The sequence below is a fragment of the Salvelinus sp. IW2-2015 genome, unplaced genomic scaffold, assembly GCF_002910315.2.
Source record: "Salvelinus sp. IW2-2015 unplaced genomic scaffold, ASM291031v2 Un_scaffold1904, whole genome shotgun sequence".
NCBI classification, from domain to species: domain Eukaryota; kingdom Metazoa; phylum Chordata; class Actinopteri; order Salmoniformes; family Salmonidae; genus Salvelinus; species Salvelinus sp. IW2-2015.
In genome coordinates, this window is record NW_019943265.1 from 125,760 (window position 1) to 137,394 (window position 11,635).

General features: G+C 45.9%; 1 protein-coding gene across 2 annotated transcripts in view; it reads right to left on the minus strand.

Moving 5' to 3' along the window:
- The window catches only part of LOC112072370 (basic immunoglobulin-like variable motif-containing protein), a 26,788-nt gene that overhangs the window by 9,592 nt on the left and 5,561 nt on the right, over positions 1–11,635 (minus strand). For both annotated transcript variants that reach the window (XR_011476169.1, XM_024139782.2), the window contains exons 4-7: positions 4,495–4,590; positions 4,168–4,272; positions 3,987–4,081; positions 3,548–3,680 (exon numbers count right to left, since the gene is read on the minus strand). Coding sequence is in view for 1 of the 2 variants with exons in the window: in XM_024139782.2 (XP_023995550.1) it covers positions 3,548–3,680; positions 3,987–4,081; positions 4,168–4,272; positions 4,495–4,590 (429 nt within the window). In the remaining variant the exon portion in view is untranslated. The remainder of the gene's footprint in view (positions 1–3,547; positions 3,681–3,986; positions 4,082–4,167; positions 4,273–4,494; positions 4,591–11,635) is intronic.

The following is an 11,635-nucleotide window of genomic DNA, read 5'->3' on the forward strand; positions in this document are numbered from 1 at the left end:
AAGAAGTTTATGTGGATGACAGCGAGAGTTACGTGGATGACAGCAGGAGTTACGTGGATGACAGCAGGAGTTACGTGGATGACAGCAGGAGTTATGTGGATGACAGCAGGAGTTATGTGGATGAAGCAAGAGTTACGTGGATGACAGCAGGAGTTACGTGGATGACAGCGGGAGTTATGTGGATGACAGCGGAGAGTTACGTGGTGACAGCGGAATTATGTGGTTGACAGCAGAAGTTACGTGGTTGACAGCAGAAGTTGTGGATGACAGCGGGAGTTACGTGGATGACAGCGGAAGTTACGTGGATGACAGCAGGAGTTACGTGGTTGACAGCAGAAGTTACGTGGATGACAGCGGGAGTTACGTGGATGACAGCGGAATAATGTGGATGACAGCGGGAGTTACGTGGATGACAGCGGAATAATGTGGTTGACAGCGGAAGATACGTGGATGGGTGGGAGACTGAAAATAACACATAACAATCAAATAGCTGTTATTCCGGGAGTTATGTGGTTGACAGCGGGAGTTACGTGGATGACAGCAGGAGTTACGTGATGACAGCGGGAGTTACGTGGATGACAGCGGGAGTTATGTGGATGGGTGGGGGACTGAAAATAAACACATAACATCAAATAGCTTGTTATTCCGGGAGTTATGTGGTTGACAGCGGGAGTTACGTGGATGACAGCAGGAGTTACGTGGATGACAGCGGGAGTTACGTGGATGACAGCAGGAGTTACGTGGAGGACAGCGGGAGTTACGTGGATGACAGCGGGAGTTACGTGGATGACAGCGGGAGTTTACGTGGATGACAGCGGGAGTTACGTGGTTGACAGCGGGAGTTACGTGGTTGACAGCGGGAGTTACGTGGTTGACGGCAAGGTTACGTGGATGACAGCGGGAGTTACGTGGATGACAGCGGGAGTTACGTGGTTGACAGCGGGAGTTATGTGGATGACAGCGGGAGTTACGTGGTTGAGAGCGGAGTTACGTGGATGACAGCGGGAGTTACGTGGTTGACAGCAAGAGTTACGTGGTTGACAGCGGGAGTGACGTGTTTGACAACAAGAGTTACGTGGTTGACAGCGGGAGTGACGTGGATGACAACGGGAGTGACGTGGATGACAGCGGGAAGTTACGTGGTTGACAGCGGGACTTACGTGGTTGACAGCGGGAGTTAAGTGGTTGACAGCGGGAGTTATGTGGTTGACAGCAGGAGTTACGTGGATGACAACGGGAGTTGACGTGGATGACAGCGGGAGTTACGTGGTTGACAGCGGGACTTACGTGGTTGACAGCGGGAGTTACGTGGATGACAACGGGAGTTACGTGGTTGACAGCAGGAGTGACGTGGTTGACAGCGGGAGTTACGTAGATGACAGCGGGAGTTACGTGGATGACAGCGGGAGTTATGTGGATGACACGGGAGTTACGTGGTTGACAATAAGATAAAATGATAAGTAATCGAAATATAAAAATGTAATGAATACATCCACAGTTAGGCCTAAACGATGACCTGTTAGAGAGTAAATGCACACAGAGATATCAGAGAGATGTACCTGTAGGCTTTGGCTGCTTTGAAAGGTGTGGCCTCGAAGCCCACGGACAGAAGTAGTGGTTCTGACAGTGGTAAATGTAGGCCATGGTTTCATCTCTTAAGCCCTGGGTCAACTTCAACAACGCCCCTCAGCTGGAACAGGAAGGACAAATACTCAATTCAAATATACTGAATGTCAAACACAATCATGCAGAAGTCTGTACTACTGTAAGCTTTTTCATCTATTCAGTTCATTGTCAAACCAAGCTATTTCTTTATATAACAGACAAAACTGAATCAAGGCCAGCCCCAAGCCACAAATTGCTGGATTGACTGACATTTGAAAACATTTTACTCTTTGTATTGCCAAGCTGAGGCCAGCTTGTTACAATCATAGCCAGTTTGTTAGTAGAGAGGGTAGAAAAGAGGAGAGTAGACAAACTCACCAGTCTCTCCTGCTGTCTTGGTGTTTCCCGTGGGGTTTGTACAGAATATAGGAACATCCTCGGACACGGAAATTGTCATTGATTTGGCCTGAACCATCTGTTTCACAAAGAATTTTAAAAAAAATAAATTTAAAAATAATCTATAGCCATTTGCCTGTGCACCCTTGTTTCTAATGTGGAAAACTCAAAAGTATTTCTGAGTACTGCACCTCATCAGAGTAGCGTTGCCTGTAAAGGGACCAAACTTGATCTCCTCAAAAGGAGGCTGGAAAGCCGGATCTGAAGAGCCCCTCCTGGAGATGGGTGGGAGACTGAAATACACACATAACAAATCAAATAAGCTGTTATTCCTCTTATTTGTGGACACATTAAAACATGTACTACACGCTATAAATGTGGTGGGACAACATTTGTCTTGTGTGTGCATATCTCTTGTATTACCTATATAACAAGTTTATAAAGATGGGAGTCTGTTCCCCAACGAGCGGTGATCCCATTCCATTTACATTTTAGTCATTTAGGCAGACGCTTTTATCAGAGCCGACTGTACAGTAGAGTGGCATACATTTTATTACATTTTTTAAATACATGAACTAAGGATATCCCTACCGTGCCAAACCCTCCCTACCGGCCAAACCCCCCCTAACCCGGACAGACGCTAATGGCAATTGTGCGTCGCCCCACGGAATCTCCGCGTTGCGGCCGGCTGCGAACAGAGCTGGGCGCGAACCCCAGAGACTCTGGTGGCGCAGGCTAGCACTGCGATGCTAGTGCCCTAGACCACTGCGCCAACCGGGAGAACATTGCCACACGTACAGAGCTACAGGACGACAATAAAATGCCTACCTCCTGTCCTAGTGTGCTGTACAGAAAGTTCCAGCAGGAAACTAATGAAGATATCCCAATGACGTCTTGTTACTGGGGACGGGCTGATACAGTATCTAGAGACAGAGGGGGGGGGGAAGAGAGAGAGAGAGAGAGAGAGAGAGAGAGAGAGAGAGAGGAGAGAGAGAAGAGAGAGATGAGAGAGAGAAGAGAAGAGAGAGAAAGAGAGAGAGAGAGAGAGAGAGAGAGAGAGAGAGAGAGAGGAGAGAGCGAGAGAAAGAGGAGAGAGAGAGAGAGAGGAAGGAGAGAGAGAAGAGAAGAGATAGGAGAGAGAGAGAGAGAGAGAGAGAGAGAGAGAGAGAGAGAGAGAGAGAGAAGCGAAGAGAGAGAGAGAGGAGAGAGAGAAGAAGACGAGAGAGAGAGAGAAGAGACCGAGAGAGAAGAGAGAGAGAGAGAGAGAGAGAGAAGAGAGAGTAGAGAAGAGAGCAGAGAGAGAGAAGAGAAGAGAGAGGCGGAGAGGAGAGAGAGAACGATGAGAGATAGAGAGCATGAACTGAAATGCCTCCTCCACTTGCCAGAGTTTCTGGCTCTGTCCGAAATGGCACCACATTCCCCTATATAGTGCACTAGTTTTAAACCAGAACCCTATTGGGTAGTAGTGCACTAGTTTTACCACAGTTAGGCCTAAACGATGACCTGTTAGAGAGTAAATGCACACAGAGATATCAGAGAGATGTACCTGTAGGCTTTGGCTGCTTTGAAAGGTGTGGCCTCGAAGCCCACAGGACAGAAGTAGTGGTTCTGACAGTGGTAAATGTAGGCCATGGTTTCATCTCTTAAGCCCTGGGTCAACTTCAACAACGCCCCCTCAGCTGGAACAGGAAGGACAAATACTCAATTCAAATATACTGAATGTCAAACACAATCATGCAGACAGTCTGTACTACTGTAWGCTTTTTCATCTATTCAGTTTCATTGTCAAACCAAGCTATTTCTTTATATAACAGACAAACTGGATGACAAACTAAAATCAAGGCCAGCCCCAAGCCACAAATTGCTGGATTGACTGACATTTGAAAACATTTTACTCTTTGTATTGCCAAGCTGAGGCCAGCTTGTTACATCATAGCCAGTTTGTTAGTAGAGAGGGTAGAAGACTGAAGAGTAGACAAACTCACCAGTCTCTCCTGCTGTCTTGTGTTTCCCGTGGGGTTTGTACAGAATATAGGAACATCCTCGGACACGGAAATTGTCATTGATTTGCCTGAACCATCTGTTCAAAAAGATTTTTAAAAATAAATTAAAAATCTGCATCTTGTTTCTAATGTGAAAACTCAAAAGTATTTCTGAGTACTGCACCTCATCAGAGTAGCGTTGCCTGTAAAGGGACCAAACTTGATCTCCTCAAAAGGAGGCTGGAAGCCTAGGATCTGAAGAGCCCCCTCCTGGGAGATGGGTGGGAGACTGAAAATACACACATAAKAATCAAATAYCTGTTATTCCTCTTATTTGTGACACATTAAACATGTACTACACGCTATAATGTGGTGGAAACATTTGTCTTGGTGTGTGCATATCTCTTGTATTACCTATGTAGCAAGTATAAAAGATGGGAGTCTGTTCCCCCAACGAGCGGTGATCCCATTGCCACATGTACAGAGCTACAGACGACGATAAAATGCCTACCTCCCTGCTCCTAGTGTGCTGTACAGAAAGTTCCAGCAGGAAACTAATGAAGATATCCCACATGACGTCTTGTACTGGGGACGGCTGATACAGTACCTAGAGAACAGAGAGAGGGAGGGAGGGGGAGTGAGGGAGAGGGAGAGAGAGAGAGGGAGAGAGAGAGAGAGAGACAGAGAGAGAAAGAGAAAGAGAGAGAAAGAGAGAGATGACGAGAGAGATAAGAGAAAGAGATGAGTAAAGAGAGAGAGAGAGAGAGAGAGTAGGAGAAGAAGGAGAGAGAGAGAGAAAGGAGAGAGAGAGAAAGAGCAAACAGAGAAAGAGAGAGATTACAGAGAGAGAAAAGAGGAGAGAAACGAGAGAGCAAGAGAAGAGAGAGAGAAGAGAGAGAGATGAGAGAAGAGAGAAGAGAGAGAGGAGAGAGAGAGAGAGAGAGAGAGAAGAAGAAGAGCAAGAGAGAGAAGAAGAAGCAGAAAGAGGAGAGAGAGAGAGAGAGAGAGAGAAGAGCAGAGAGAGAGAGAGAGAAAGACAGAGAAGAGAGAGAAAGAGGAGAAAGAGACCGAGAGAACAAGAGAGAGAAAGAGAGAGAAAGAGAGAGAAAGAGAAGTGAAATAATGAAGAAAGAGAGCAGAGAGAGAGCAGTAAAGAGAAAGTGAGAGAGAGCGATAGAGAGAGAGCAGAGAGAGAGAGAGAACAGAGGGAGAGAGAAGCAGAGGATAGAGAGAGCTGAACTAATGAATTGCCTCTCCATTGCAGTAGTTTCTGGGCTCTGTCCGAAATGGCACACATTTCCTCTATATACGTTGCACTAGTTTTAACCAGAGCCCTATTTGGGTAGCAGTGCACTAGTTTTAACCAGATGCCCTATGGGTATGCAGTGCGACTTAGTTTTAACCAGAGCCCTATTGGGTAGCAGTGCAGCTACGTTTTAACCAGCAGCCCTAGTGGGGTAGCAGTGCAACTTAGTTTTAACCCGAGCCTCTATTGGGTAATAGTGCACCTAGGTTTTAACCAGAGCCCTCATTGGGTGTCAGTGGCCACTACGTTCTTAACCAGAGCCCTATTGGGATAGCGCAGTGGCACTCGTTTTAAACCAGAGACCTATTGGGTAGTGCAGGGCACTAGTTTTAACCGAGAGGCCCTATCTCTGGGTAAGTAGTCCCTCTAGTTTTCAACCAGAGCCGTATTGGATAAGCAATGCACGCAGTTTTAACTCAGAGCCTTATTGGGTAGTAGTGCACAGTTTTAAACCAGAGCCCTATTGGATAGCATGCACCTAGTTTTAACGCAGAGCCCCTATTCGGAGTGGTGTGATAGTTTTTAAGCAGAGAGCCCTATTGGGATAGTACAGTGGCACTAGTTTGTTAACAGAAGCCCCTGGACGGGAAGGACAGTGCAGCTAGTTTTAACCAGAGCTCCTACGGGAGAGGCCAGTGGCACTAGAAGTACTAAAATAGGGTGCCATTTGGGAATGCATACCCACTGTTATCCGTATAGGTTCGTACAGCTCTGTGATCGCTATGTAGTTATGTAATAGAACTCGATGGTCTATCAGAATATCGGTATAAAGCTCTGTGATAGGTCTTCAGTAGTTCATACGGTATTAACAAGCTCTGTGATAGTGCAGTAAGTTAATGGTAAAAGCCTGTATAGGTCTAGTCATGTATAGTTAATACGGTAATACACAAGCTCTCTGTGGATGAGGTTCTATCAGCTAGTTCAATTAAAGTATAACAGGCTCTGTGATACGGTCTGATCCAGGTAGTTAATACGGTATTAACAAGCTCTGTGATGAGGTCCGTCATTATGTTAATCACGGGTATACAACACTCTGTGAAGTCTATCAGTAGTTACGGTATCAGCTTGTGTAGTCATCAAGTAGTACTAACGGTAAAAAGCTCTGGTGGGATTTGTCATCAGTTGTAATACCAAGTGTATATACAAAGCTTGTTGATAGGTCCTATCAGAGTAAATGTACGTAAAGTAAGCTCGTGTTATTGTCTATCAGTAGTTAAACATAACGCTCTGGTGATAGGTCTTATCATGGTAACCAATGCCCGTCTGTGGATCAGGTCTTATAGTAGTTAAATACGGTATAACAAGCTCTGTGATAGTCTATCAGGTAGTTAATACCGGTATACAAGCTCTTGTGATAGGTCTATCAGTAGTTAATACGGTATAAAGACAGCTCTGTGATAGGTCTATCAGTAGTTAATACGGTATAAGACAAGCTCTGTGATAGGCTCTATCAGTAGTTAATCGGTATAACCATCTCTGTGAGTAGGTCTATAGGTGAGTGTATAGCGATAGTAGCAGGCTCTGTTGAGTAGGTCTATCATATTTAATACGGTAATGATACAAGCTCTGTGTATCACGTCTATCAGTAGGTGGTATTACCCGGTGATAACAAGCTCTGTGATTAGGTCTATCGTAGTTATACGGTAATTAAAAGCTCTGTGATAGGTCTACTCAGTAGTTAATACGGTATCACGAAGCTCTTGTGATAGGTCTATCAGTAGTCTAATACGTATCACTAGGGGCAGCAGACAGAACAAGATAAAATCAAATCATATTTTATTAGTCACATAACACATGGTTAGGAGCAAGATGTTAATCGCGAGTGTAAGCGAAATGCTTGTTGCTTCTAGTTCCCGACAATATGCAGTAACCAACAGTAATTCTACTAACAATTCACAACCTACTACCTTATACACACAGACAAAGTGGTAAAGGGATAAAGAGTATGTACATAAACGATATATGAATGAAGTGGTGGTCAGAAGGCCATGGCAAGATGCGTAGATGGTATAGAGTAGGTATGTTAATATGAGATGAGATACTTGTAGGGTATGTAAATAAAGTGGATAGTTTACAAGTGGCTAGGTGTACATGTAGTTACGACATAAAGATGCAAGATGGCAGTAGATGATATAGAGTACAGTGTCAGATACATATGAGAATGGTATGTATGGTAATAGTAAACACATTATAGATTAGTGTGGCATTGTTTAACAGTGGCAGTGGTACAATTTTTACATAATCTTCATGCACTTCATTTTAGAGTGGCTGGAGTTGAGTCAGTATGTTGGCCAGCGGCCGCTATTTGTTAAGTGGTGCTGTTTTAACAGTCCTGATGGCCTTGAGATACGAAGCTGTTTTTTCAGTCTCATCGGTCCCCTGCTTTGATGACCTGTACTGACCTCGCTCCCTCTGTGATGAATAGCGGGGTGAAACAGGCAGTGGCTTGGTGGTTGTTGTCTGACTGATCTTTATTGGCCTGCCTGTGACATCGGGGGTGGTGGTAGGCGCTCCTGGAGGGCAGGTAGTTTTGCCCGGTGATGCGTTCGTGCAGACTCACTACCCTCTTGGAGAGTCCTTAACGGTTTGTGGGCGGAGCGGTTGGCTGCGTACCAGGGCGGGTGATGACAGCCGCGACCAGGATGCTGCTCGATTGTTGCTATGTCGTAGAAAGTTTGTGAGTGCTGTCTTGGTGACACAGCGAATTTCTTCAGCCTCCTGGAGGTTGAAGAGGCGCTGCTAGCGCCTTCTGTGACAACGCTGTCTGTGTGGGTGGCCAATCAGTTTGTCCGTGATGTGTACACCGAGGAAACTTTAAAACTTTCCACCTTCTCCGACTACTGACCGTCGATTGTGGATAGGGGGGTGGCTCCCTTGCTGTTTCCTGCAAGTCCACAATCATCTCTCTTTGTTTTGTCTGACGTTGAGTGTGAGGTTATTTTTCCTGTAACAGACACTCCGAGGCGCTCACTCCCTCCTCCGTAGCCGTCTCGTCGTTGTGTCGGTAAGTTTCAAGCTATTCACTGTAGTGGTCACCGCCGCAAACTTGATGATGAGTCGGAGGCGTGCATGGCCACGCAGTCGTCGGTGAACAGGGTGCGCAGTACAGGGAGAGGGCTCAGAGCATCGCCCTTGTGTGGCCCAGTGAGTTGAGGGATCAGCGGGGCTGGAGATTGTTGTTCTACCTCACGCACCTGGGGGGCCCGGCGTCAGGAAGTCCAGGACACAGTTGCACAGGCGGTGGTCGACGACCAAAGGGTCTCGGCTTGCATGACGGAGGTGTTTGGAGGGTACTATGGTGTTTACATGCTGGAGCTCGTATCCGATGAACAGCGATTCTACGATTGGGCTTCTCCTCTTGTCCAGATGGGTTAGGGCAGTGTGCAGTGTGGTTGCGATTGTGCGTCTGTGGACCTATTTGGGTCGGTAAGCAAATTGGAGTGGGTCTAGGGTGTCCGGTAGGGTGGAGGTGATATGGTCTTGACTAGTCTCTCAAAGCACTTCATGATGACGGAAGTGAGTGCTACGGGGCGGTAGTCGTTTAAGCTCAGTTACCTTAGCTTTCTTGGGAACAGGAACAATGGTGGCCCTCGTTGAAGCATGTGGGAAACAGCAGACTGGGATAAGGATTGATTGAATATGTCCGTAAACACACCAGCCAGCTGGTCTGCGCATGCTCTGAGGACGCGGCTGGGAATGCCGTCTGGGCCTGCAGCCTGCGAGGGTTAACACGTTTAAATGTTTTACTCACCTCGGCTGCAGTGAAGGAGAGCCGCAGGTTTTGGTAGGGGGCCGTGTCAGTGGCACTGTATTGTCCTCAAAGCGGGGCAAAAAAGTTGTTTAGCCTGTCTGGGAGCAAGACATCCTGGTCCGCGACGGGGCTGGTTTTCTTTTTGTAATCCGTGATTGACTGTAGACCCTGCACCATACCTCGTGTCTGAGCTGTTGAATTGCGACTCGATTTTGTCTCTGTACTGGGACTTAGCCTGTTTGATTGCCTTGCGGAGAGAATAGCTACACTGTTTGTATTCGGTCATGCTTCCGGTCACCTTGCCCTGGTTAAAAGCAGTGGTTCGCGCTTTCAGTTTCACGCGAATGCTGCCGTCAATCCACGGTTTTCTGGTTTGGGAATGTTTTAATCGTTGCTGTGGGTACGACATCGTCATTGCACTTCCTAATGAACTCGCTCACCGAATCAGCATATTCGTCAATATTGTTTGTTGGACGCGATGCGGAACATATTCCAATCCGCGTGATCGAAGCAGTCTTGAAGCGTGGATTCAGATTGGTCGACCAGCGTTGAACAGACCTGAGCGCGGGGAGCTTGTTGTTTGAGTTTCTGTTTGTTAGGCTGGAATCAACAAAATGGAGTCGTGGTCAGCTTTTCCGAAAGGGGGGCGGGGGAGGGCCTTATATGCGTCGCGGAAATTAGTATAACAATGATCTAGGGTTTTCCCAGCCCTGGTAGCACAATCGATATGCTGATAGAATTTAGGGAGTTTTTTTTTAGATTAGCCTTGTTAAATCCCAGCTACGATGAATGCAGCCTCAGGGTGTGTGGTTTCCAGTTTATCAAAGAGTCAGATAGTTCGTTAGGGCCATCGATGTGTCTGCTTGGGGGGAGTATTACGGCTGTGATTATGATTGAAGAGAATTCCCTTGGTAGATAATGCGGTCGACATTTGATTGTGAGGAGTTCTAGATCAGGTGAACAGAATGACTTGAGTTCCTGTGTGTTGTTAATGATGAACACCACTTCTCGTTAATCATAAGGCATACCCCCCCCCTCTTCTTACGGAAAGATGTTTGTTTTCTGTCGGCGCGATGCATGAAGAACCAGCTGGCTGCACCGACTCCGTTAGCGTCCCTTGAGTTAGCCATGTTTCCGTGAAGCAGAGCACGTTGCAATCCCTGATGTCTCTCTGGAATGCTACCCGTGCTCGGATTTCATCAACTTTTATTGTCAAGAGACTGGACATGGCGAGTAGTATGCTAGGGAGTGGAGCGCGATGTGCCCGTCTCCGAAGCCTGACCACGAGACGCCTCGTTTGCCCCTTTTTCGGCGTCGCACAGGGTTCGCCGGCTGGGATCAGATCCATTGTATTGGGTGGAAGGCAAAACACACTGGATCCGTTTCGGGAAGTCATATTCCTGGTAGGAACGATGATGAGTTGACGTTAATCGTATATTCAGTAGTTCTCCCGACTGTATGTAATGAAACCTAAGATTACTGGGGTACCGATGTAAGAAATAACACATAAAAAAACAAAATACTGCATATTTTCCAAGGAACGCGAAGCGGAGGCGGCCATCTCTTTTCAGCGCGGAAGTACACAAGGAGCTAGTTACAGAAAATCTTTGCTAGATTTCAAAGCATTTAAAAGTAATTCTCAGTAAAAAATAATCATCAGTCTTACTTCTAAACTTAGCTAGAGCTGTTTTTACGGTCATTTTTATAACTCCTACACTTGATGCTAGCTAGCTAGGCTAACGTTGGCTAAGATAGCTAAATATTACAGCAAAGAAAAAAAACATTAGCTTGCTGCCAAAGAGCTTGCTAAGACAATGCATATAAAGTATATACTTAAGCAATAAGTCACGAGGGGGCGTGGTAATGGCCATATATACCACGGTTAAGGGCTGTTCTTAAGTACGACGCAACGCAGAGTACTAGAAACAGCCTTAGCCGTGGTAATATGGGCCATATATCACAAACCCTTATTGCTATTAAACTGGTTATCAATGTAATTAGAGCATAAAAATAAAATGTTTTTGTCATACCCGTGGTATAGTCGGTTGATATACAATGGCTGTCAGCCAATCAACATTCAGGGCAGGGACCCACAGTTTATAATACAGTATAATGAGCTGTGTGTGCTACCTCAGTAGTAGTTAATACAGTATAATGAGCTGTGTGCTACCTCAGTAGTAGTTAATACAGTATAATGAGCTGTGTGCTACTCGTAGTAGTTAATACAGTATAATGAGCTGTGTGCTACCACAGTAGCAGTTAATACAGTATATTGAGCTGTGTGTTACCTCGGTAGTAAGTTAATACAGTATAATGAGCTGTGTGTTTACCTCGTTGTGTAGTTAATACAGTATAATGAGCTGTGTGTTACCTCAGTAGTAGTTAAACAGTATAATGAGCTGTGTGCTACCTCAGTAGTAGTTAATACAGTATAGATATGAGCTGTGTGTTACTCAGTAGTAGTTAATACAGTATAATGAGCTGTGTGTTACCTCAGTAGTAGTTAATACAGTATAATGAGCTGTGTGCTACCTCAGTAGTAGTTAATACAGTTAATGAGCTGTGTGCTACCTCAGTAGTAGTTAGGTACATCTC